We start from the raw sequence: 25,267 nt of genomic DNA, 5'->3' as shown, positions 1-25,267 counted from the left end.
CCCGGCAGCCGGGGGAGGGCCGGCCCGCTAGCCCGGCAGCGGAGGAGTGATCGCCGCCACCCCGCCCGCCGGGCGCCAGCCCAGGTGAGTGCGGCGGCGGGTCGGGCCGGTGGGATGGGCACCCCGGCCTCTCCGGACAGGTTGAGGCGGCGGAGGGCAGCGGCGCCTCCTCCCCCGCGGCTGCGTTTGCCCCTGACACCCGAAGGGTGGGAGAGGTTGTGCAGGTGCGCCTTCCTGCACTCCGTGTCGGGCGCCGTCGCCGTCCCCCGGAACACCCGCTGACGCTTCCACCCCAGTCTCTGCGCTGGAGTGATTCCTGGAGCCTGCGGGTTTAGGGGGTCGAGCTGCAAAGAGACCGTCTGTCCCTCCTGTAGGCAGCGGTAGGAGCAAATCAGCTTGTCGTGGGATTAGCAAGGGCAGATGGTGAGGGCCGGGCGCTCCGACTGTGCTACTGGTGGCTGGACAGGGGGCCCACCTGTCGCCTAAGTGCATACAGCCGAATGAAACCAAGGCTGACCTGCCCGCGATCATCGCGGGGGGCGGGGGGTGGTGGTGGTAGTGGTGGTGGAATGGGGTGGGGTTCATCCCGAAACTGCAGGCTCAGGGCATCTCCTGGCCAGTGCGACCGGTGGACCCTGCTTCAGGAAGGACTCAACTACCGTGCGTGTCCTGCTATTTTCTCCCGCGTCTTTGGACCCTGTTGTCGCTTTCCAACAGCCCCTGCAAGTGGCTGGCAGTAAGCAACCTCAGTAGCCAGACTCCCTGTGTTTGTACAGAGGGTGGGAGTGACAGGATGTAATAGAATACCCAACAGGAAACCTTTCAGGAAGGAGTCCTAAGGCAGAGTCAGGGACATAGATGCTTCAAGAGCTCTCTTGGTCCCTAGTGTCCCTCCTTCTACCATACCCTCGCCCTACCCCCCCCCCCACCTTCTCTTGGGGACCTTTTGGCCTCCGAAGGGATCTATTAATAAACCTGTTCAGAAAGGCAGGTGGCTCTGAGGGCGGTGAGCAGGTCTTCTTAGTGGAATGACTGAAGGTCCAATTGGAATTCATTGTGCAAAAGTTCTTGGTGAATCTGAAGTTGCTTTCTTGGATAGTGTTCTCTCTACCCCTACAAAACAAAGGAGTCTCAGGATCCCAGAATCAAGAGACTTAATGCTCAAACCTACTTTTCCTTTCAAGAGTCCTCTGACCCAGTGACCCAGTGTCCCTGGATTGGTTACATGGTTACCTCACAGCCAGGAAGTGGTATATGAGGAGTTGGGGTAGCATCCTGGCAAGAGCAGAAAGGGGGTGAGGCTGGCCAAGGATATTCACCGCTGTCATCTTTGGCCGGGAAATGATGGTGCCTGGGTGTCCACTCTGAAGGGAGTCTACAAACATAACTCCCATTCCTGTCCTTTCTCTGCAGCAGAGTCTTTTGTTAGCTGCCCGGAAGGTTCAATTATGTCTGTGTGGAAATTACTGCTTAGTCATTTCTCTGAAGGGAAGTGTATCAAATACAAGTCAAAGTCACTATTCATTGAGCTCAACCCACAGGTAGCCTGACTTCACTGGTTTCTTATAATGTGGACTGTCAGCTGAGAGATAGCTTTGAAGAGTGGCTATATATTAAACTGACATCATAAGAACCAAATTCCCTTCACCTCCAAAATTCTTACTTTTCCCCCCAACAATTTATGAGGATATTCAGACACACAGCCAAGTTTAACGCATTATACAGTAAGCACCCCTCCACCCACCATATTTTCTACTCCTGGTCTTTTACTAGTTTTATCACCAACCTTGCCACCTATTATGACCTTACTTTAAACCTTAAGTACTCGTGCTTGCTTTGGCAGCACATATACTAAAATTGGAACGATACAGAGAAGATTAGCATGGCCCCTGCGCAAGGATGACACGCAAATTCGTGAAGCGTTCCATATTTTTTAAAAAATAAAAAAAAAAATAAAAATAAACCTTAAGTACTCGATGGCATTCGGCTTACCTGAAGCAGTATTTCCATCCTAGCCTAGGAAGATGGCAATCTAGTGGGTGTAGGTGGCCATGATAATCCGTAAACTTTGGTTGAACAGCCACTATGTGCGGATCGCTGTTAAGTGCTAAGGAAATGAAGAGACTAAAGGCTCAGGTTGAAGAGAAAGGGCTTTGATTTTGTCTGTTTTCTACGAGATAGGAGATAAGTCGTAGTTTGTGATCGTAAATGCCAAGTAGTAAAACAATGCCAATAATGCCCATTGAGTTCTGGCTGAGTACTGAGCATGATCTATTACAGGCTCTACACCTGTATGATTTCACGTAAATCTCACAACAACTTTGTAAGTAGGTCGGTGTTCCCTTCCGCCTTTTACAAGATTAAGAAACTGAGGCATGGAGAGGTTAGTCGACTCTGCGTGGTGCCAGAAAGTGATGGAACCAGGACCCAGATTCCAACAGTCGGGGTCCAGGGTGTGGCTCTGGGCACTTTTAGTCACAGTGTAGATGCCAGAGGCAGGTAGTGGACCCTCAGGCTGGGCCAGGCAGGGGTCAAGAGGGGGTGCCTTGCAGCTCTTCCACCTGGACACAGATACCAGTTTTCAAATGGCTCCAGAAGGCTGGTGTCATGACTGCCCATACGTTTGGCTGAGCCTTGGTGCCAGGGCAGAAAGGTCGGGATTCTGGGATGTTTCATAAAGCTTGGCTCCTGTTCCCTCTTTTTTATTTTTTTATTTTTTTAATATTTATTTATTTTTGAGAGAGAGCTGGGGAGGGGCAGAGAGAGAAAGAGGGAGGCCCAGAATCCGAAGCAGGCTCCAGGCTCCAAGCTGTCAGCACACAACCCGACGCGGGGCTTGAACTCTCAAACCGCAGGATCATGATCTGAGCCGAAGTAGGATGCTTAACCGACTGAGCCACCCGGGCGCCCCTCTTGTTCCTTCTGCTTCCCTTCTTCCTCATCCCTTGGTTTCTTCCTTCTCAGCCTGCACTTTCTTCTTGGTGTTCGTAAGACACACTTTGTTCCAAAAGAGCCTATTTGCCTGTAGCAGATGGCTCTTGTTCTCAGACGCTTTGCATCTGTGTCATTGAGTTGTGCTGTCTGAAGCGCCCACAGCCTCTGGTGTGCTGGCAGGAGCGGAACAGCCCGGCCTAGCAGCCTCCCGTGAGGGTGGGATGCTGTCTCCTAGCAGCTCTTGCCTCCTTCCTGGCCTTGGGGTGATGTCAGGCCGAGCTTCCCGCTGCCACTCCCCAGGCCTGCTGTCATCCCAGACCTCGTGGCCCTGCCCTGGTCGGAGGCTTTCCCTACCGGAAGCCAGGCTCCGGGAGTCAGGCCCCAGGGAGCACCAGCACGGTCCGCCCTGGAGGTGTGGGGGTGGCCACAGAGCTTACCAGTCACCTTGCCCACCGCCTACTGAGCAGAAAGAGGACAGAAAAAGGCGGCAGGAGTGGAGGATGGCAGATGGAGAGGGCTCGGCCAGGAGAGGGTGGTCACACAGGGGGTCGTAGACAGGACCCTCACATCCCCACCACACAGCCGTAGGCCTCCCGCAGGACTGTGGCTGTGGGGATGCTTTCACCACCCCCATATAAGATTGTCACTGTGGGACCCACATAAACGAGGGGACCTGCCCACCGTGGGGCAGAGGCTTCCTGGGAAGGCAGCCATGGGCGTAAGACTGAACTAAATCTGTAACTTTTCACTTATTCTTTTTTATTATTATTATTAAATGTTTATTTATTTTTGAGAGAAAGAGAGCACAAGCCGGGAGGGGCAGAGAGAGAGGGAGACACAGAATCCGAAGCAGGCTCCAGGCTCTGAGCTGTCAGCACAGAGCCCGATGCGGTGCTTGAACCCATGAGCCGTGAGATTATGACCTGAGCCAAAGTCCGACGCTTAACCGACTGGGCAACCCAGGCGCCCCTTCACTTATTCTTTTAGAGACAAGAAAGGTGTGGAGGAAATATGATCAAATGATAATACTCGTTAAATTTGGGGAGATAGATAACTTGAATGTTACGTTTTTTTTCCTCTGTATATTTTTTGTATGTTTGAAAATAATCCCCATAATTAGAGGGAAAAGAAAGAACAAAGAACAAATATGGGCCCTGGGGGCACCTGGGTGGCTCAATCGGTTAAAGCTTCAGGCTCTTGATTTCAGCTCAGGTCATGCTCTCACAGTTCGTGAGTTCGAGCCCTGTGTTGGGCTCTGTGCTGACAGCACGGAGCCTGCTCAAGATTCTCTCTCTCCCTCTTTCTCTCTCTAAATAAATAAACATTAAAAAAAAAAAAGAAGAAGGGCCCTAGACTGGAAGCCGGGACTGGCCGCCCACACTGACCTTGGCCTCCTGCCACCAGTTCTCCCTCGGTTACCGCTGCCATGCCCAACTCGGCGCTGTGGGCGGTGGATCTCTTCGGGAAGGTGCACACACTCTCCACGGCTGGGCAGTACTGGGAGCCCTGCAAGGACAGCCAGCTGGAGTTCAAGCGCGTCAGCGCGGCCACGCAGTGCTGCTGGGGCATCGCCTGTGACAACCAGGTCTACGTGTACGTGTGCGCCAGCGACGTCCCCATCCGCCGCCGGGAGGAGGCCTATGAGAACCAGGTGGAGTCGCGTGGGTTTGGGCGGCTCAGTTGGTTGGTCTGCCGGGAGGGAGATCGCCCTGCCCCACGCTCGTGGCCAAGCCCCACATTCGTTTCCTTCATTCTGCTTAACATCTGAGTTGTCCAGCGTCCAGGGCCTTTGGGGCCAGACCCCCTGTTGTGTCCTTATCAAGGCAGGCTGGCCAGGTCTGCACAAGGTGGGCTCCGGGTAGTTTCCTGGAGCCTGGGGCAGGGCCATGACCCCTACCGGCTGCCCCTCGGGGCCCTGTGTCCCACGGCAGGTTGTTTGCCCTTTGGGGAGCTGCTGACGTGCTGGCGCTTGGTGATGAGCCGTGGGAGGCTCTGATCCCTGAGTTCCGGGCAGACCCCCTGCTCACTTCCCATCCTGGAGATCTCTGCAGGGGGGCCCTACTGGCAGGGTCCCGCTCGTCACGGAGAGGTCCCCGCCACCCCAGGCCGGCAGCAGGCCTAAGGCCTTGTGTCTGCTTCCCGGCCCTCAGCGCTGGAACCCCGTGGGCGGCTTCTGTGAGAAGCTCCTGCCCAGCGACCGCTGGCAGTGGAGTGACGTGAGTGGGCTCCAGCACCGGCCGCTGGACGGGGTGGCGCTGCCCTCGCCGCACTGGGTGTGGGAGTCGGACTGGTACGTGGACGAGAATTTTGGAGGGGAACCCACCGAGAAAGGGGTAGGTGCATTCCATTCCTGCCGCGGCTCCCCTGTGGGGAAGGACCCCGTGCCCCCCGGTGCTGTCCCCGGTGCCCCAGCGTCCACCCTCAGCTGGTGCCCTGCATGTTCCTGCTCGGGATACGAGGGGCTGGGCACTCGGGGCCCTACCACTGTCCCCTTCCCTCTCTTCTACCCCGCTCCCCCCAGCCCCATCCCCAGCTGTTTCCTTCCTTCCCCAGGAGCCTGACAGAGCCACCCCCTGCTTGGTATTTCAGGGGTGGACGTACGCCATCGACTTCCCCGCCACCTACACGAGAGACAAGAAGTGGAATTCTTGTGTGCGGCGGCGCAGGTGGATCCGGTACAGGAGATACGAGTCCCGGGACGCCTGGGCCAAGGTCGATGCCTGAGTGTGGCCGGGGCAGGGGGCAGGGTTGTACAGCAGTCCCACGGTTGGGAGGGTCCCATGGGACCCTCATCCCCGCCCTCCCCTCCTCTGGGCAGGGCGTACCATGCCACCCTGGGACCTGGCCTTTGACTCACCTCCTGTCCCAAGAACACTGTGGTGCTGAGTGCGCTCTTGGCTGGGAGTTGGCCACAGAGGAAGCCGGACTAGACTGTGGCCCGGGACAGCACAGAACTCGACCTGACCCTGGTCTCCAGGCTCTCCTGCCCCAGACTGAGGCACAGTCTGTGCCCTTCTTCCTCCCCCAACCCCCACAGGAGCCACTCTGGCTCTTGGGTTGTTCCCGTGACCCCAGAAATCTCCCAGTTCAGGGATGTGAGGCCTGGATTGGGGTCCTATGTGGCCTTGAATGAGAGGAGGGCCTTGGGCCCTTGCCAGACCTTTCTGGAGGGATCCTGCTTTGAGGTGGGGCCGCTAGCCCAGCCTGCCAGCCCCTTGTGCTGGGAGCAGCCGCCCAGAGAACAGGGTAACGGCTCACACCCAGGGCCAGGTTCTGCGATCAGCCCCCTTCTAGGTGGGGGTACAGGGTCACGGCAGTCAGGTCACTGCAAAGCCCAGAGCCGAGACCTTGCTTGTACGTCTGCCTTCCACACTGGAGCAGCAGTGGGCCCTCGGGGGTAGCAGCCCCAGGCCTAGTGGCTGACAGAGGGAGGCCTGGGCAGAGGGGACCCAGGGCCGGGAGCTCGCTGTCCTGATGCTGGCTTGCTGGCTTCTCTGTGGAGTCAGGCAGTTGTGGGCGGGCTGAGCTGGAGAACAGAGGGCAGCGTGCTGGGGGAAGGTAGCGGGGAGTGTTGGAGGGGGGCCGAGCACTCGGGTGTCCACCAGGAGGGGAACACTGCCATCTCCTGGCCCGGGTGCCCGCGGGTCGTGACCGCCTCTGCCACATGCCTGCTCGTTTCAGATCCCTTCGAAGGATGACCCCGAGCAACTGCCCGACCCCTTCAATGACCTCTCTGTGGGGGGGTGGGAAATCACAGACGAGCCTGTGGGCCGCCTGTCCGTATGGGCCGTGTCTCTGCAGGGAAAGGTAAGGCCCGTGTCCCCCTGTGTCCTAGGATGGGAGGTGGCTGGGGGAGGCCAGCCACCGGAAGGAGCAGGCAGGAGACAAACTGGCCTTCCGGGCCAAAGGTGGAAGCTAGGGGCGGGGGCTGCCCCTGAGCCCTTCTCCGCTCCTCGCCGCCTGTCCCTACAGCTGGGACCGCCCTGAGCAGGCAAGGAGCCATGTTAGTAGGGTCCCCACAGTAACCCCTCCTGTGAATCCTGCGGTTCTGTGGACCCACTTGGTCCTCCTCCTCCTCCTCCAAGCTTCTGACCTCCCACCCCGTGCCTGGCCCTGGCCTATCCCTTCTCTGTGCCCCCAGAGCATTGATCAGTGCCCACCCTGAGCTCAGATGTCCTCAATGTTGTCTCCTCAGATTCTGAGTTCCCTGCCAACTCCCTTCGGGTGGTTCCCGCACAGCAGTCTCCAATAGTATCGTGAATGGGGGTCAGGTGGTTATGTGGAGAGGTGAATGGACAGGTGGATAAATGGGTGTGTAGAGAGTAGATGGCTGTATGGATGGCTGAGTGGGTAGGTGGATGGATGATGGGTAGGTGCGTGCGTGGGTGGGTGGATAGATGGGTGAGTAGGTAGACGGGTAGGTGGGGAGGTCAGAGGCTGGGTGGCTGGATGTTTAGAGAGAAGAGGAGATTCTTCGCTCAGGAAGTTTATGAACCAAGGAGTAAGGCCAGCTCCCGCTGGCAGTAGTGACATAGGTGGTCCTTCATGCAGGTGACTCAGCACTTTAGCTGTGGTTTTAGAGCAGACTTTATCCAGTCCGTACCCTTTACCACAAGTTCACCACGATTTTCTGGTTGGCCTTGGAATAATCACAGTAGGTTTTTATCAGGCTTACTTACCTCTGGACTCTTGTTTGGCCTGGGCATAGCTCAACCCACAGTTGTTTGTTTTCTGAGCCGTGCTGAAAGGTGGTAGGGAGCTGGCTGGGACAGAGCCCCCGTTGAGGGTCCATGAGCACCTGGATGCAGAGAGAGGGGAGAACAGGGGCGTGAGAGCAGCGCTTGTGGTCGCTCTGTGCTGGCGGTCAGCCACAGCCCTGCTGCACTCCTGAGGGCCATAAAGGTCTGACTAGGACCCTGGGCTCCAGGAGGAGCTAGAGAGACTGAGGGGCCCCCAAACCAGCAGGTAGCAGAATGGAGGCTGCCGAGGGGTGGGCTGTGAGGGAGAGGTGTAAGGGTTGGGAGGCCGTGGTCCCCAGTATGGAGACAGCCTGGGAGGGGTCCCCACCCCCCTGGACCACTTGGCAACGTGAAGCCCCTTCAGATGAAGTGAGCCAAACAGTTTGGACAATATGAACAGGTGGCTCAGTCTTAAATATTTTGTTACACTCGTTGTCTCCAGGTTAAAGGAAAAAAGAAGTGGATATTTTACACATTCCTATGAAAGGGATTTAGGGGTTTTCCCAGTTCACCACCAGGGACCCACCCCCCCTTCCCCTAGATTCAGTGTACTGAGAGTGCATCGCCACTAGGGGGCACAAGACCCCTGGGGCTGGATGGGGCCAGAGGTCTCCCTGGGACCCTAGGTGAATGGGGAAGGGGTTCTTGAAAGCAGATGTTCCAAAGCCAGGATGGCTGAAACCCCGGGTGGCATTTTTTTTAGCAGCGGTTGGGGACCATCTAATCTGGCATGAGGATTCCGATGGCAGTGGGGCCAGGGAGAGCGAGTCTGGACAGTCAGGGCCCCCTGGCTCCCAGAGACTCCACGCCTGGCCTGCGCACCTACTCGTGCAAGCATAGTCAGGCTTGGGCTGTTAGCCTGACCCGGAGCCCTGGCCGGGCCCCGCCTGACCCTGCCGTGGGTTTCTCCGCCACCCAGGTGTGGTACAGAGAGGATGTCAGCCACCCCAACCCTGAAGGCTCATCGTGGTCCCTCATGGACACCCCAGGGGAGGCGGTACAGATCAGCTGTGGGCCCCACGACCTCCTGTGGGTCACGCTCTGGGAGGGGCAGGCCTTGGTCCGGGAAGGAATCAACAGGAACAATCCCAAAGGTGGGCAGCCCTACGCCCCATACAGGGAGAGGCAGGGGGACGCCCACTCTTCTCCCCAGCGCTCTTGCTGATGAGGGCCGCCTGCTCTTTCTTCTGGGGCCGGGTAGGAAGTTCCTGGTCCATAGTGGAGCCTCCCACATCTGAAAATGGGATCATGCACGTCTCCGTGGGAGTCAGCGTGGTCTGGGCCATCACCAAGGACCGGAAAGTAAGACAGGGTTGCTGGGGCCGAGGGCTCTGTCTAATTTCTTTATTTTCTTTCTTCCTTTATTTTTAAAGGCATCACTGGCCCATATGGGAATCGAATCGAGGGCTCACCTAATGTTGAGGGCTGTGTGGTGACTCTCGCTAGTGTGGTCTAAACCCTTTAGAACAAATCCAGCCAAGCAGCATGCATTTTCTGGGGTTGAAGGCCGTGGTGAGCTCCACGATACACCCATGCCCCCGTACCGGCTGCAGAACAACTGTATTTATCCTTCAGTACGCTGTAACGTTTCACACAGTCCAGTGCCAATTTTCTGGAACCCTCTGCCATTTGAATCCGTTTGATCCCATCCAGTGCTCGTTTTTACATCATCAGAGACAAGTCCAGGGAAATGAGATTTCAGGTTGCTTCCGTGGTGTTTCCGACCCCACCTCCCAGGCATCGGTAGCATTGTCCAAGGGGGCAGAACCCCCACATGTCTGAGTCTGTGTCCATGCAGAAGGTCCCTGAGCCTTGGGCCATCCCCCAGCCTGAGAAAGTACAGATCGCCCAAAGCATCCACTTCCCAGAGACCGCAACTTACTAAGCCCCTCTGAGAACGATGAATTCAATGAGCAGGAAATTTTATTTATATCCGCGATTTGCTCAGTCTTCAGACAAATATTTGTGCAGACTTTCTTTGGGTCAAGGAGATGTTTTAGACATCCTAGAATTTTTTATAAAAGCGATTTTAGGGTTTCTCATTTAACCGGTCACCTCCCCCCATCCCACCTCAGGAATTTTGTGGTTCATTACATAGGGGCAAACTCGACCAGACAAAATGGTATTTTCCAAGAGTCGGGCATGAGGATTACACCACGGTCCGTGGGGGTGAGATGTCTCTAGTCAGGCTCACGGGTCGGTGTCTGCATTCGAGATGTGGTGCGTGCCACCCCCCACCAGACACCGCCCAGGAGAAGTCCCACCCCCCAGCTCTGTGCACAGTGAAACAGCGGCCACCTGCTGCTCCTGCCTGGTGCCAAGGGGTGCTGAGCTGGTAGAGGGAAGGTTCTTGAAAGATTCAGGCAGCCTTGTCTCCCGGAGGGGCAATGCCCTCTGCCAGAGAATAGAAAGGAAGCCGCTAGGACAGGTGTGGCTGGGGGCAGGTAACCCTCAGCCCTGTGGGACAGTGCCACGCTCAGAAGGAGGTGCAGCGGGAGGTATGGGGAAGAGGGACACAGATGACATCTCTCTCAGTGATGTGCTGTGCTCATTTGTGGCCATGAGCCAGAGACCAGAGGACCAAATTACTCATTGGTCCTTCCAGAACCTTTAAAAATTAATCTCGTTCAGCGGCCCTCCAAGGGGGTGTGTTTGGTTCTGACCTTCCCAGGTGTGGTTCCGAAGAGGCATCAACTCGCACAACCCCTGTGGCACCAGCTGGATCGAGATGGTCGGAGAAATGACGATGGTGAACGTGGGGCTGAATGACCAGGTGTGCGTGTGACGCTGAGCTGTGGGTCCCAACGGCCAGGGTCAGCAGTTCATACACAGCAGGGGTCTGTCTCAGAGCAGAGGCTCCTGATGCTTCCTGCCGCCCCTTCCAGCCAGGCCTGCTCGTGATGCCTGCACGGGTGGGGGGAGGGGTGCCAGCACCTCCTTAGGCTTCCCGCCTGCAGGGGCACCTGGGGCGGGGGCGGGGGGGGGGGGGGGGCGGGGCTAGCTCTGCCCAGGGTCCCAGAGCCCCTGCTCATCCCAGGTCCCTCCGCAGAGCAGTCGTGGGGAGCACATCCTGGAGACTTGAGGGGTTTTGCCGAGAAGTATTGGGGCAAAATCCACTCAGTAAGTGAAGAGTAAAAGTGATCTTCCCAAGTTGATGGGTGCAGCATCTCCTAAACGTCCCCGCAGAGTGTGTTTCCTGGTAGAGAAGGAGGCTTGGCTGCTTTTCAGACTCCCTGTGTCCCAACGCACCGCCCTAGAAGCTCTGCCCAGGGCAGGGGTGCTGGCCTCCCCTGGGCCCCCTCGCCGTCCTCCCCCCGACCCCAGTCAGCTGGGCACACAGCGGCCAGGGGCCAGATGGGCTCCAGCTAGTGCACGCGGGGGCTGAGGACGGAGGCCAGCCTGGAGACACCGCAGCCCTCCCAGCAAGGCCACTGGGACCACCCTGGGCGGGTGCAGCCCCGTAGACACTCCCGTAGGCACCCCTGCAGGCCAGGGCCCAAAACGGGCTGCTCCCCGGGCCCCCCAGCCGCTCGGCACGCCCTCCTTCGCGCCCGCAGGTGGAGAGCAGGAGGATGCCTGCCCAGCTTCCTTTCTCATTGAAAAGGAGGTCAGAGTCAAGGAGGTTGTTTTGCATCTTTAATTTTTTTTCAGTTTCTTTATTTATTTTGAGAGAGACAGCCCGAGCGGGGGAGGGGCAGAGAGAGAATTGCAAGCAGGTTCCACACTGTCCACACGGAGCCCGACGCGGGGCTCGAATTCACGAAACCATGAGATCGTGACGTGAGCGGAAGTCAGGAGTCAGACACTTGACCCGCTGAGTCAGCCGGGCGCCCCTATTTTGCATCTTTAAAAAGACCCAGACCCTTCTCTAGGTGCACTTGGGGAACAGCTGTCCTCCCACCAGGGGCTACTCAGAAGCCGGGGGCCCGGGTGGACGCTGTGTGCCGACACAGCACCCAGTGGCATCAGCACCTCACCTGGACTCTGTCGCCCCAAAGCCCAGGGTCTGCCTGAGGTTGGGGAGCCAGGACAGGGTCCCTGCTTCTCCTGAGCTTGGTGCCGTGCCCTCCCCGGTCCTCTCTGGCCTCTGCTCCCTGTGTCTGACTTGTGCACACACCCCACATCCACCCCATCGTCCTCCGGGCCCTAACACTCATGTGCACATGCGCACCCGACCGCGCATGAGGCCGGGGGGCTCCTGCCTGCATTTGCAGACGTGTCCTCCAGACTTAGGGTGCTGTCCCCTACTCCTTGCCCTCCCCTCACACCCCAGAAAGGGTCTGTGCTGGCCTCCCACCCAGCAGTGCCTCTCTCTGCCAGGTGTGGGGCATTGGCTGTGAGGACCGGGCCATATACTTCCGTCAGGGTGTCACCCAGAGCGAGCTCAGTGGGAAAACATGGAAGGCCATCGTCGCCAGCCGAGAGTGTGACCGGTCACACTCTGGTAGCTCATCAAGTCTCCTCAGGTGATCCCAAGGGCAGCAGGGCATGGAGAGGTCGGGTCGGGAAGGGCCGTCGGTGGGCTCTCAAACTTGGGCGGGCACCAGAAATGCCTGGAGGGCTTGTTCCCACCCAGATGGCCAGGCCCCAGCCCCCGGGCTTCTGTTTCAGTAGACTTTGCGTTAGACACGAGGTCCCAGGCTTGCCGCTGCTACAATTTGGAGGGCCACGGGGGTAGAGAGGGGATGAGTCCCAGCTCTGGCCTCTGGCGTTCAGTGCCGGCAGATGACTTAGCAGCTCAGCTGGGGACGCCTTGGCTCCGTAACACGATTGCCCGCAGTGCTTACCTGCCTGGTCCTATGGCACGGGAACCCTTGGTACAGTGCTCCACAGCTGGCCACATTCCTGTCTGCAGCGTGGGTCCTGCCCAGACCCTGCTCCACACCCCTTTGCTCCCCCAGCATGGCCGTCCTCACTCCGCTGAGAGGGCTGAGAGACCGGCCGGGCTGCGCCTTCCTCATTTACCTGAGGGTTTAGGCTCTCAGCTGGCAGCTCTTAAATATTGGAATCAGCTGAGAAGCTTTCAAAACTACAGACGCCCAACCTAGGGTCTGGCAATGGCTTCTTTAATGTGACCAGAAACCACAGAACCCAAAGGAAAAAAAAAAAAAATAGATCAACCAGAATTTCATCAAAATGAAAACCCTTTGTGCATCAAAGGATACTACCAGGAAAGGGAAGAGACCATCCACAGAGTGGGAGGAAATATTTGCAAATCATACATTTGACAAGAACCTAGCATCTAGAATATATAAAGAACTCTTAGAACTAACAACAAGACAACTCAGTTTAAAAAGGGCAAGGGACTCGAATAGATGTTTCTCCAAAGCACACAGAAAAAGATCCCGACGTCATTTGTCACCAGGGAAATGCAAATCAGAACCCAAAGTGAGATGCCCCTTCCCACCCACCAGGAGGGCTACAGTCAAAAAAGAAAGGGGTAACAGGTGTTGACAAGATGTGGAGAGAATGGTGTGGCTGCTTTGGCAAATAGTCTGGCAGTTGCTCAAGAAGTTAAAGCTAGAATTCCCGTGTGGCCCAGCACTCGCCCTCCTCGACATACACCCAGAAGAACTGGAAACGGTTCAAACAAAAATTCGGATGTGAATGTTTATAGAAGCATTATTCGCAACAGCAGAAAGGTGAAAACAACTCCAAAGTCCATCCACGAATAAAGGAATAAGATGTGGCCTATCCCTACAGCAGGATATTTTTCAGCAGTAAAAGGGATGCGGTACTGATTTGTGCCGCGACGCGGGTGAGCGGTGACATCATCGTACTAAGCGAGAGAGGCCAGTCGCAAAAGATCGCGTGTTGTATGATACCGTTTCTACCTAAACCTGGAGGTTTGGGCAGGGAAAGAGGAGTATGGAGTGCGGCTCCTTAATGGGTACAGGCTTTCCGTGTGGGGGTGACGACAGAGTTCTGGCACTAGGTAGTCGTGGTCGCACGACATTGCGCGTGTATTGCATGCCGCATCGTTTGAGACGGTCAGTATTCCGTCACAGGCCCTTTGCCACAGTGAGAAAATAATAGGACTGCCAATGATATGATCGACCTGGGATGTGACCTGGCTGCTCCAGTTCCGTGGGAGGTAGCTGTTCGTGTGTGGCGCGTGGCGGCGTGGCTGTGGCTCGCCCGGGGTCACGGCGGACGAGCCAGGCCTGCCCACGGCAGCGCGTGTTCCTCCCTCGAAGGGGTCACGGGTCTGCCCGTTTTGTTCCCAGTGCCGGCTGCTTCTTCGGCGACGAGGTGAGGGGCAGTGGTGAGTCCTGTGCACCGAGCGACACGGACGCCTCCTCAGAAGCCGAGAGACCAGGTCCAGACCGGCCTGGCCCTGCAGAGTCTGGAGACAGTCCCGGGAAGCCCGGGGACAGCTTGGCCCCGGGCTCAGGCACCGGCAGGACCACAGAGCCCGGCGAGGAGGAGGTCGCTGGCCCTGCCATTCAGACCCCGCGGCTTGAGCCTTGCCCTGGCCCGGCCTCCACCCTGGCCGAACTGCCCTGGACCAACATTGACCTGAAGGAGCCCAGGAGAGCACCCAGCCGCTCGGCTGCTGGCTTTCCAGAGACCACTGGCCTCTCCTCGCTGGGGCTCCTCCCGCTGGGCTTGGAGGAGCCCTACGGGGCCGATGACCACCCCCTCTGGGCCTGGGTGTCAGGAGGAGACTGCGCCGTGGAGGCCCACACCGTGCTCAAGTGGTTCACCGTCCAGTCGGGTGAGCACAGGTGTCCGGGGGCCGAGCGCCCCAGAGGGTGCTCCGTGCTGGGGGAGCCGACCCGATGTCCCGCCTGGACGCCCCCTCTGGTCCAGCCGGCCTGTCAGCAGCTTTCGGAGACCAGCGGGGCAGGGCGCCCCTTCCCCTCTCCCTGCCCTGGCAGTGATGGCCTTTTACAGGCGGGGCTCGGTCCCACAACCCTGGGATCATGACCTGAGCCGAAACCAAGGGTGGGACGCCCAAGCGACCGAGCCCCCCCACACGCCCTTGTGGGGCATTTTACAGAGCTCATAGCTCTCCAGCCAGAAAAGGCTGGTTAAAAACAAAAACAGAAGCCCTGGCTCTGAGGCTCCGCTGGCCTGCAGGCCTGTCCCCCTCGATGCAGACGCTGTCCCTGTCCATCACGCCGGCCCAGACCGCCGCCTGGCGGAAGCAGATCTTCCAGCAGCTCACGGAAAGGACCAAGCGGGAGCTGGAGAACTTCCGGCACTACGAGCAGGCAGTGGAGCAGGTGAGCAGGTGGGCAGTCGACAAGCTTTGTCTGTGACACTGGGTCAGGCGCAGCACCTTCCCGAGCCTCGGCTTCCCCGTCTAGAGCGTGGGGTAACAGTGCCCGCTGCCACCGCCCCCCCCCCCCGCCCCGCCTCCGCCACGGGCTGTTTGAGAACGAGGAGGTTGTGCATAGACGACCCTGGCTTGTGGGCTCGGCACCTGTCGGGTGTACGAGAGCACCATCTCCATCACTGCGGGAGGTCGGGGAGCTGGGTGCACGCGGGGCCCGCTTGTGACTCTGTCCCGTGCGCTGGGGGCCCGTGCCACAGTCGGTGTGGGTGAAGACGGGGGCCCTGCAGTGGTGGTGTGACTGGAAGCCTCACAAGTGGGTGGACGTCCGCGTGGCCCTGGAGCAGTTCACGGGGCTCGACGGGGCTCGGGACAGCATCCTTTTCATCTACTATGTGGTCCACGAGGAGAAGAAGGTGCGTGGGGGGTCCCGTGAGAAGGGCACACCGGGGACCGGGACCCAGGCCCCCCAGGTGCTCGGCGGCGGGGGGGGGGGGGGGGGGCGTGTCCAGCCCGTGGTGACAGCAGCCCCTGCGGTGGGGGGCAGGTGTGGAGTGTGGAGGCCCCCCCCTGCTGCAGCCTCACTGAGCCGCCGGCAGCCCCTGGCATTTCAGAGGAGAAATCAGCCTCAGAGGTGGAGCCGCTCAGCCCTCCGAGGACTGGGGTTTGAACCCAGTCAGCCAGGGTCGAGGGTGGTCCTGTGGACATGGAGAATGTAACTAATGTGGTTGCTCGTGAACTAGGCCTCTGTGCAGAACTTGCTTGGTCCCAGAGCCCACCGCTAAAACCCCACAGGCTCCGGGGGCCTCTGGGACCGGCTCTGTGGAATCAGGGGTGACCCGTGACCCAGACCACCCCGGTCCGTCCGCCGCGGCAGGGGCTCCGCCCGAAGGTCCGCTGTGCCCCCAGCCCCACGGGGCCACCGTGCCCTGGTGACAGCCCCGCCCTCCACCCTCTGTGAACAGTACATCCACGTGTTCCTCAATGAGGTGACCGTGCTGGTCCCCGTGCTCAACGAGACCAAGCACTCCTTCGCCCTTTACACCCCCGAGAGGACCCGGCAGAGGTGGCCTGTGCGTCTGGCCGCCGCCACCGAGCAGGACATGAACGACTGGGTGAGTGGTCACACGGACCAGGCTCAGCGGGCAGCGGTCTCCAGGAAGCCTGGCCTCGGCCTGCCGGCCGCCCCCCTCCCGACAGTGACCCACCGTCTCCCCACACCAGCTTGCCCTGCTTAACCTGTCCTGCTGTGAGAGCCGGAGGGTCCACGGCCGCCCCTCCCCACAGGCCATCTGGTCCATCACCTGCAAGGGGGACATCTTCGTGAGCGAGCCCAGCCCGAACCTGGAGGCCCCCGAGCACGTGCTGCCCTGCGACCAGATGTGAGTCAGTCAGTCGCGCCCTGGCCTCGCCTCCAGCCTCCCACCGCCCACCGGGGCGGGAACCGCAGTCTGGCTCCCAGGTCTCGAGTCTTCCTGGGGCTGTTCGAGGACTCCGAGGGGGACTGGAAACTTGGCAGGGCTCAGGCAGGTGTTGGAGGCCGGGAACGAGGTGGCTCTGTAGGTGGCATTCAAAACCAGGAGACGGAACCAGGTCGTCCACGGGGGGGCGTTGGTGGCACCGTTCTGGGGCACCCGGAATTTGAGGTGGGGAAGCAGGGGGTACCTAGCTCCCCGCACTGACCTAGGGCCCCCTCTAGGTGGCCCCGAGCCCAAGGTAGGTGAGGCCAGGAGGCCCCGCTCGGGAGGGGAGAGTGGACGAGTCTGTCCACCCTTGGTCCTCCGTTCTTGGAGGCCCTGTGTGTTACACCCAGAGGAACAAGTCACACTGCCTCCAGTGACAGTAGCAGGACCTGGGCCCACAGGAGGGTGACCCAGGTAGCAGCCTGTACTTTGCCCACCCGGGAGGCTGCCCTGTCACCTCAGTGTGCTGGCCCGTGTCGTGGCTCATCCTGATGAGATGACCCTGCTTTCTGCCATGAGATGTCCGTCCCAGGCCCCCAGGGGGCATGTCCTGTGAGGGCTGCTGGCTTGGTCCCCGCCCTGCTGACTCTGGGGCTGAGTTAGCTCTGATCACTACCGAATGGAAACCAGGCAGGTGCCATCATCCCTCAGGAAGTCCACCACTTGGGGATTGAAGATGAATAAAAAACGGGGTATTCGAGGCAGGCGACCGAGCAAACAGGGCTGCAGGGGGAGGAGGCTGCCAAGGCCACCGGGACACGCTTCTCCCTGCCCTCTCCCCTCGCTCCCAGGTTCTGGCGTCAGATGGGAGGTCACCTGCGGGTGGTGGAAGCCAACGGCCAGGGTGTGGTGTGGGGCATCGGCTACGACCACACGGCCTGGGTCTACACGGGCGGCGGCGGCTGCTTCCAAGGTGAGGGCGGCCAGCTCCCCGGGCCTTCCCGGCCCGTCCCCTCCCCGCCCATCTGGCTTCCCCACCCCACACCGGAGCCACTGTCCCGGTGTTGACTCTCCGCTGGCAGCTGGCTGACGGGTGACCTTCACCACGGCCACCAGCTTCCACAAAGGATGGTCCCGTGGCCAACCCATGAGGTGTGAGAGCTGAAGACCAGACCTTGCCTCGGTCCTGCACCCACAGCTGAGCCGGGGTCCTTGAAGGTTCTAGAAAGGCAGCTACCTTCACCCCTCATTTCACAGACGAGGCCTCAGGGTACATTGGGGGCAGCCCTGGGGCCTGGGTCTCAGAATTCTAGCCCCTGAATGGGTGGGTCGTGCCTTAGGGCATGAGAGCTTGCTGAACCCCTATTGCCCGCCCCCACCCCAGTTCTGGGAAGCAAGGGCCTTGTGTCTGGTTCTGGGAGATGAGGCGGGAAGCAAACCCTCAGGTGGAAAATTCCATGCCACAGCCCACATGCCCTGCAGTGAGGGGTGGCCAGTCCCGTAGAAGCAGCTGTGGTCCACTGAGACCACAGGAGTTTCACATTCCCAGGCTTAACAGCACCCTGATTTGTGAGGCAGAAATTAACGTTTGTCCCCATTTTTACAAATGAGGAAATTGGGGTTCACAGACGTTATGTGAGTCTTAGTATTAGTAAAGAAGGAGCTGGTGGGGCCCCCCACCTGCCTGGTGCCTGGTTAAGTGGGAAGACAGGGAGAGAAGGGGGGGACCAAGACCAGAGCTAGAAGGTGGCATGGGCGGGAGGTTGAGTGCGCCTCACGTTGTTCTCCTGGAGGGTGTACAGCCCAGAATAATCATGGGGAGAGAAACCCAGGCCAGCCCCTGGGACATCCGCTCCGCAGCCCGGTGAGCCCCTCTCTGCTGGCCCTCCCCGCCCTTCCTCTGCCCCTTTCAGTGCTTCTGACAGAAGCCTGAGTCCCCATCCGTCAGCCTCCTCTCCCCCCAGGCCTGGCCAGCAGCACCAGCAACATCTACACACAGTCAGACGTGAAATGCGTCTACATCTACGAGAACCAGCGCTGGAACCCCGTCACCGGCTACTCCAGCAGGTAAGCCTCAGCCACAGTCTCGGCGGGAACGTAAAGACGGTGATGGCCCCACCGATCGATACCCAAGGGTGACCCAGCTCAACATCTACCCTCTGCTCAGCCTCGGACAGGTAGATCGTGCGTGACCTCACGGTGTTGTACAAGCGGCTCGAGGGATTTCCTTGTGTGTAAATACTTGGGAGTTTCTCTGTCCACCCCAGCAAACCGGGGCGTGAGCTCTTTCAAAGGCAGTTGATACCCGTGGCCCAAATACGTCCTGGAAACCTCCGCATGGGCTGTGGGTAGCGTCCCCCCTTCCTCCTCGGTCCTTAGGAAGCGGGACGGGGCGGCACCATGCGCACTGAGGGCCACGGCTCCTGCCCCCTGAGCCTCACGGCCAGCTGCCTGACACCACCGTGTGCCCTTGTCACTCTGTCCGGGTCAGCTCAGCTGCCGTCACCAAGCACGACACGCTGGGCAGTTTAAACAGTGGACGTTGACTCCCCCCCAGTTCTGGAGGCTGGCGGGGGCGGTCTGGAATCAAGGTGCGGGCAGGGCCACTTAATCCCGGGGGCCTCAAGGGAAGATCTGCTCCCAGCCTCCCAGCCTGGAGCCACGGGCATCCCTTGGTTTGTGGTAATGTCCCTGCTGTGTTCACATCGCCTTCCCAATTCGGGAAGTTTGAACTCAGTAAGGACACTGTCATGTTGGTTTAGGGCCCATCCTAGTGACCTCATGCCAACTTGATCACCTCTCGCTCACAGGTACTGGGGCTGTGACATCTCTTGGGGGAAGACGTGGGCTCCCAGACCACAGTGCACCGCAGCCCTCGGGCAGATCCTGCCCTGGGGCAGCCCTGTTTTTGCCCCTCACCCCTTCCGACGCAGATGTCCCAGGAGCTCCTGTCTTGTCTGCCACCAGCTGGTGCTGGCCGTTCTCTCCTCTTCATGTGACCCCACCACGCCTGTTGTCCACACAGGGGTCTGCCCACCGACCGGTACATGTGGAGCGACGCCTCGGGGCTGCAGGAACGCACCAAGGCCAGCACGAAGCCCCCGTCCCTGCAGTGGAGCTGGGTGAGCTCCGGGCCGGGGCCGGGGCCGGGGCCGGGGCCAGGGCCGGGGGCCGCCTGTGCTGACCCGCCTCTCCCCGCAGGTTTCTGACTGGGCTGTGGACTTCAGCGTTCCTGGAGGCACCGACCAGGAGGGCTGGCAGTATGCCAGTGACTTCCCTGCGTAAGCGTCTCTCTGCCACGCAGCACCCCTGCCCTGCTGTCCTGGGTCACTCCGGCCCCCCACAAGCCCCAGGGCGTGGCCGAGGAGCAGACCCCTGGATGCCCCCCTCAGCTGCCAGCAGGGTTTGGGGCCGGTCACTTGGTTCAGCAGATAGACTCAGGGAGGGCCGTCCTGGCTCCCTAAGCCCCCAGCTCGTCTGTTCCGGGAGGGCCAGCCAGGGACCCGGTGATGGGTGGGGGCGGCAGGAGGAAGGTATCGGGTGAAGGGGCAGCTTGAACAAAGGGTGGAGTGAGGCCAGTGCGGTCCTGAGAGGCAAAGGGAGATGTGGATGACAAGTCTGCAAAGTGGGGGCGTGGGGGGGGGGCCTGGTGGCCGGTGGGTACGTGGCACTGGTGGGCGGCAGGCCCTTTGCGGTGCACAAGTCACATCCAAGTGGAAGGCGGAGCGGTGGGAGCCCAAGCCAGGGCTTCTGAGCGGGACCAGGCTCGGGGCCGACCAGGCAGGCATCAGGGGCAGGCGAACGCGCAGGCATCCCCTCCAGCCACATCTGAGCCTCCCGGACTGACCCTCCTCTTGGCCTCAGCTCGTCTGTTCCCCAGAAGGGCTCTGGTGGGCCCAGTGGTGAGGAGGACTCAGAGCCCCCTGGTCCGGCAGCTGCCACATCCTGGCCCGTGGACCTTGACCCCAGGGAGACCTGAACCCCGGAGACCCCAGCCGAGCTGGAGGCGTCTGACGGATCAGCCTCGTGTCCTGTGATACCTGCTGCCTGTTGAGCTCACGCCGTGGCTCACAGGCTCTGCCCTTTAATAGGCGGAAAAAGAACGTGTGTGTGCGCGGTATTGTCACTTTCTGGAAACTTGCACAACGTGGTCTTGATTTGGGCTTCTTCCTCTTCCAGCTCGTACCACGGGTACAAAACCATGAAGGATTTTGTGAGGAGAAGGTGCTGGGCTAGGTAAAGTGGTAACTGGGAGGCGTGGCCTCGTCCCTGCCTACAGGTCCTCCCCTCACCAGTCCCCTTGGAAGAAAAGCCGCCGCCAGGGAGAGAGAGGGTGGGAGGGAAACAGAATCAAAGTAAATGTCAGCCCAGGAAATGCCCTTGGGCTCCCAACTGCTCTCTGGTTTCTGAAGAGTTTGTTTTCAAGAACAAACAAGAGAAATGTCACTGGCAGATTCTGCTCCCAGCAGGACAGGCAGGTCTGGGATGGGAGGCCTGGCTGGGGGCAGGGCAGGGTGGGGCGGGGCCTCTCCAGGCCCCTCATTCCTGCCCAGCGGAAAGGGGTGCCCATGTGGGGGGCCCTGGGGGTGGTCGCGGCCCTCCCCTCAGGGGCCCGAGAGGCCGGGTGGGCAGAAGGGGAGCTTCCTGCAGCATCAGACCCGGGGCTCTGACGTCTCCCACTGCAGAAAGTGCAAGCTGGTGACCAGTGGGCCTTGGCTGGAGGTGGCCCCTCTTGCCCTTGCGGATGTGTCCATCATCCCGGAGAGCCCAGGCGCCAACAGAAGTGGGCACAGCATCGCCCTCTGGGCCATCAGTGACAAGGGGGATGTGCTGTGTCGTCTGGGTGTGTCTGAGCTCAACCCCGCGGTGAGCACCCTGCCTCACCTGCCAGCCCTTGGGCCCTTCTGGGGGTTCTGGCAGATTCTTCGCAAAATAGAACTCTGGACCAAAGTCCGGCTGGGCTCAGGCCTCCAGGGGCCGGCCCAGGACAGTCCTGGGGACCGGCGGCCCCAGGATGTGGCCCTAGGGGTCACTAGGTTCCCTGGGCAGTGGGAGCTGAGGCTGAGGTTGGCCTGAGGAGCTGCCAGTTCACCTGGGACCTTGGGCAGGGGGAGGGGCAGAGGTTAGGCCCGGGCAGCCCTCAGTGTCCCCTCTGGCTCCCATCTCCAGGGCTCCTCCTGGCTGCACGTGGGCACTGACCAGCCTTTCACTTCTGTCTCCATCGGGGCCTGCCACCAGGTGTGGGCCGTGGCCAGGGATGGCTCCGCCTTCTACCGGGGCTCCGTGTCCCCTGCCCAGCCGGCCGGTGAGTGCTGTCCCCCTAGAATGATCCCCACCGGTTGTGCGTGGGGACGAGAGGCGGCCAGGGTTTGGTCGGGGTGAAGCCGCATGTGCTTGCGATTCTGGGGGAAGGAAGATGGGTCCCCTAACGTTCAGTTCAACTGACTGCTGCCTGGGGACCAGGCACGGGGGCCAAGCCAGGACTGTGACCAGAGGCCATGCCCCCTCCTCCCAGGACAGATGGGGACTCTCGCCCAGGGGGTGGGACAGTCCCTCACAGCTGCCCTTCACCAGCCTCAGCCCCCTTCCCCGGCCATTGCTGGTTGTGGGCCCTTTACGCATCCTGCCCTTCAGGATAGCCCTGCATCCCCCTGCACAGGGAACTACTCAGGGGACCCTCTGGGAGCGCAGGCCAGGCTGGCTTGCTCTTGGCTGGCTGTCTAGACAGTGTCTGGCATGGAGGAGGCTGGCCCTGAGGCGGTCCTACAGAGGGGTGGCGGCCTGCACGTTGCTGCCGTCCACACGAGGACAGGGGGCATGTGTGGTGGTTGTGCGTGGTGGCCCCGGGATGGGCTGGCCACCACATGCCAGGCTGGGCTCCTTGGTGTCCCTACTCTGAGATGGGCCCCTTGGACCCCACGGTCTGGAAGCCGCCACAGGCTCCGAGGGCCCTGGGTGGAGTGGGATGCTGGGGGCTCGCTCTATTGGCCCTCAGCTCACGCCAGGCCCATCACACGTGTGTGACCTGGCTGGCCTGGGGATGGAGGCCAGCCACACCTGCCTTGACCCTGTGAGCCGCAGGGGGTGGGGTCACACGGTCTACGAGCTCGTGGGCAGGATCGGAGTCTCCCAGCTACATCCTGAGTCCGACCTCGCACTCGCTGCAGGTGACTGCTGGTACCACATCCCGTCCCCCCCCAAGCAGAGACTGAAGCAGGTGTCAGTGGGGCAGACGTCAGTGTATGCCTTGGATGAAAACGGCAAGTTGTTTCTGATCCTCAGTGACCACCCGGGGAGATTAGGGGTTCCCTGAGCTACCGCAGTGGGATGAGACCCTCACCAGCCCCGGGTCCCTGACATAAGACCTCGCTAAGCCACCACGAGGGGCCATCAGCCTGAGATCAGCCTCCGAATGAGTCCGGCTCGCGAGCCATGCAGGCTGGTCAGGGCTGCCTGGGCCTTAGCAGAGGGCGCGGGGCCGAGGCCAGGCAATGCCGCGTGGCTGCTGGGAGCGTCTCCTAGAGGGTACCACTCGGGCCTGCCACGCGGGAGTCCCACGGGCAGCTCGGGGCCGGCGGAGGTCACCTACCTGTGCCACCTCGGGCAGGGATCTCGCCAGTTCCTTTTTCTGCTCTGCGGCTGTTGTCGCAAAGCAAGGTGAAGAGAGGGCAGAGTCAGGACTGGAACCAGGGCTTTGTGCCCAGGCCCTGTTCTCTGTATTTGTTTAAAGAATTCCTTGTCCTCAGTTTCTCATGCGTAGAGACAGCGCGATGGTGCCAGCCCGGCACAGCAGGACGATCGTGCGGCTCAGGTGGAGGGCAGCGTGGAGAGGGCAGAGCCGGCTCCGGCCTGAGCTGCTTTCTCTCTGGGGACGCAGAAGCACCCGGAAGTGTGGTCCGGCCCCCTCCGTCTCCGGCCCCGTTCCGACGTTCTGGGCCCTTCTCTCCCCAGGAAACCTGTGGTATCGCCAGGGGGTGACGCCCAGCTACCCGCAGGGCTCCAGCTGGGAGCATGTGTCCAACAACGTGCGCCAAGTGTCCGTGGGGCCCCTGGACCAGGTCTGGGTGCCTGGGGTGGGGGTGGCGAGGCCCAGGGCGGATTTGGGGTGCTCCGGGTCCTTGCTCTGCTCTCCCTGTTGCCATCCCCACAGTCCCACTGGAGCTGGGGGCCGGGCTTCAACGGGTCTGCGTTCCAGGTCTGGGTTATCGCCAACAAGGTCCAGGGGAGCCATAGCCTGAGCCGGGGGACCGTATGTCATCGCACAGGGGTGCAGCCTCGAGAGCCCAAGGGGCAAGGCTGGGACTACGGCATTGGGGTGAGCAAGGCTGGCCTGGGGCTGCGTGGTCACACTGTGTGCGCTGGAACCTGGCGCCGGGGCTGGTGGGAGGCCCCAGACACAGCCCCTCCGGGGTCCTTGATCTCCTGGGCTCTCCCCTGGGCCCCCGGCAGCATGGGTGACGAGGCTCTCTCCTTCCAGGGGGGCTGGGATCACATCTCCGTCCGGGCCAATGCCACCAGAGCCCTCAGGGGCAGGTCCCAGGAGAGAGCTGCCGAATGCAGTGGGGAGCGGGGCCTCCCCGGCGCACCCTCGGGGGTGGCCGGCGTCCCGCAGGAGGCCCCCGGCCTGGTCCGCTGCTGAGGTTGTCTCCTCTCACCTGGAAGGAGGCTTCATGCAGGTGTGAAGGATCAAGGATGATAAGTGAGCCTTCCCGTCTGAGCCGCTCTTGGATGTGGATCCTTGAGGGAAGCTGGCCCGAGGTCACAGCCACCTCGGAGGCGCTGGCTGAACCAGCCCAGAAATGTGAAGCTTTATGGACGCTCCCTCGGTGTCCCTGTCTGCGAGGAGGGCCATGGAGTGGAGTGGGGGCCCCTTCATCCCTGCCTCTCAGGCCTGTCCCTCTCCCCTCTGCCTCCTGTCTTTCCAGAAAGGGAACCTAGAGCCTGGAGCCTTCCAGGGAAGCTGAACCCATGAGGCCCTGGGTGTCCCCAGACAGCACAGGGGCACTGCCCCTCGCCCCAAGAAAATGGCTTATGGGTCTTGCGGCTACTTTGCCCCATTCTGTCATCTTTTCTCAGAGCCGGACTCATGGTTTAAGTTCAAAAGTTCAGCAAGAGTTGACAGCTTGCGAGTGAAGGCTGGGGAGGGGCATCTTTTTCCTGGGTGGGCACAGGCGCCTTGGCATGCACGGGGGAAGCTGTCCACGTGCAGAGAACTGTGGGCATCTGCCCTCAGCCAGCCTTTCCCCCGCTGGCTTTGGGGGCGGCCCCCTTTGTGTCTGATCACAGGGGCCGCAGGGACATGGGGTGTGCAGGCCGCAGCCCTGAACCCGCACCCCAGGGCAAGAGTCTTCCCGGCCAGGCCAGTAGGAAAGCTCCTTGAATAAAAACCAGCTTTGCTGCTGCTTGCCTGGAGGCCGTTAGAAGCCCAAGCCCACCTCTGCTGGTTTGGGAACAGAACCGACGCCAGCCTTCCCTGGGATTCCATCAGGAGGGGCCAGCTGTGCGTCGGATCCCATTTGGCCACGCAGGGCGTTGTCACCCAAAGGCTGACTTGGAGGAGGTCTCGGCTGAGGTCCCCTCCCCCAGGGGCCCTGGAGGGAGCTGATGGTCTCTGCGTTGCGGTGAATTCTGCATGTGGGACCAGGAGGTGTGAGCGTGGGCTGGGGGACGTGGTCCTGTCTGTTTACACGTCACCATCTGGTTGCGGATGGGCCTGGTGGATTTCTTCTACAGCAGCAAGCAGCGATCTGCTGACCTGCCCTCCGCTGTCTGCAGCTGCTTTCACCTTGCCCTTGCCCCAGGGCGACTGCGTCCTGCTGAGTGCCCACTGGCTACCTGCTCGTCCCACCGAACCATCCTGATTCCTTGGATGCTCTTTATTCAATAAAAACTCACACCAGAGTGTAAACGCA

General features: G+C 60.4%; 1 protein-coding gene and 1 non-coding gene across 5 annotated transcripts; both read left to right on the top strand.

The window, feature by feature from the left end:
• Window positions 1-25,267, top strand: TECPR1 (tectonin beta-propeller repeat containing 1). 4 transcript variants are annotated; one of them, XM_042921436.1, is made up of 25 exons: window positions 1-84; window positions 4,339-4,585; window positions 5,085-5,267; window positions 5,524-5,646; window positions 6,616-6,741; window positions 8,593-8,767; window positions 8,875-8,975; window positions 10,345-10,446; window positions 11,994-12,139; window positions 13,901-14,391; window positions 14,757-14,902; window positions 15,213-15,368; window positions 15,918-16,067; window positions 16,177-16,334; window positions 17,207-17,328; window positions 18,320-18,422; window positions 19,381-19,477; window positions 19,557-19,636; window positions 20,535-20,591; window positions 21,041-21,221; window positions 21,525-21,660; window positions 22,523-22,615; window positions 23,307-23,413; window positions 23,551-23,670; window positions 23,833-25,267. In XM_042921436.1, the coding sequence occupies exons 2-25, from the start codon at window positions 4,361-4,363 to the stop codon at window positions 23,992-23,994; spliced, it is 3,540 nt and encodes a 1,179-aa protein (XP_042777370.1). In that variant the 5' UTR covers window positions 1-84; window positions 4,339-4,360; the 3' UTR covers window positions 23,995-25,267. The 4 variants fall into 4 exon arrangements, with proteins under 4 accessions (XP_042777370.1, XP_042777373.1, XP_042777371.1 ...); XM_042921437.1 differs by having other exon boundaries at window positions 10-84; window positions 4,274-4,585; XM_042921438.1 differs by having other exon boundaries at window positions 20-84; window positions 4,277-4,585.
• Window positions 1,828-1,934, top strand: LOC122210381. The gene has a single exon (XR_006198031.1). It is a non-coding gene; the product is annotated as a U6 spliceosomal RNA (small nuclear RNA).

This window comes from Panthera leo, chromosome E3 (genome assembly GCF_018350215.1).
Source record: "Panthera leo isolate Ple1 chromosome E3, P.leo_Ple1_pat1.1, whole genome shotgun sequence".
In the NCBI taxonomy this organism is placed as follows: Eukaryota; Metazoa; Chordata; class Mammalia; order Carnivora; family Felidae; genus Panthera; species Panthera leo.
This window is presented reverse-complemented; position numbering and strand designations above follow the sequence as displayed.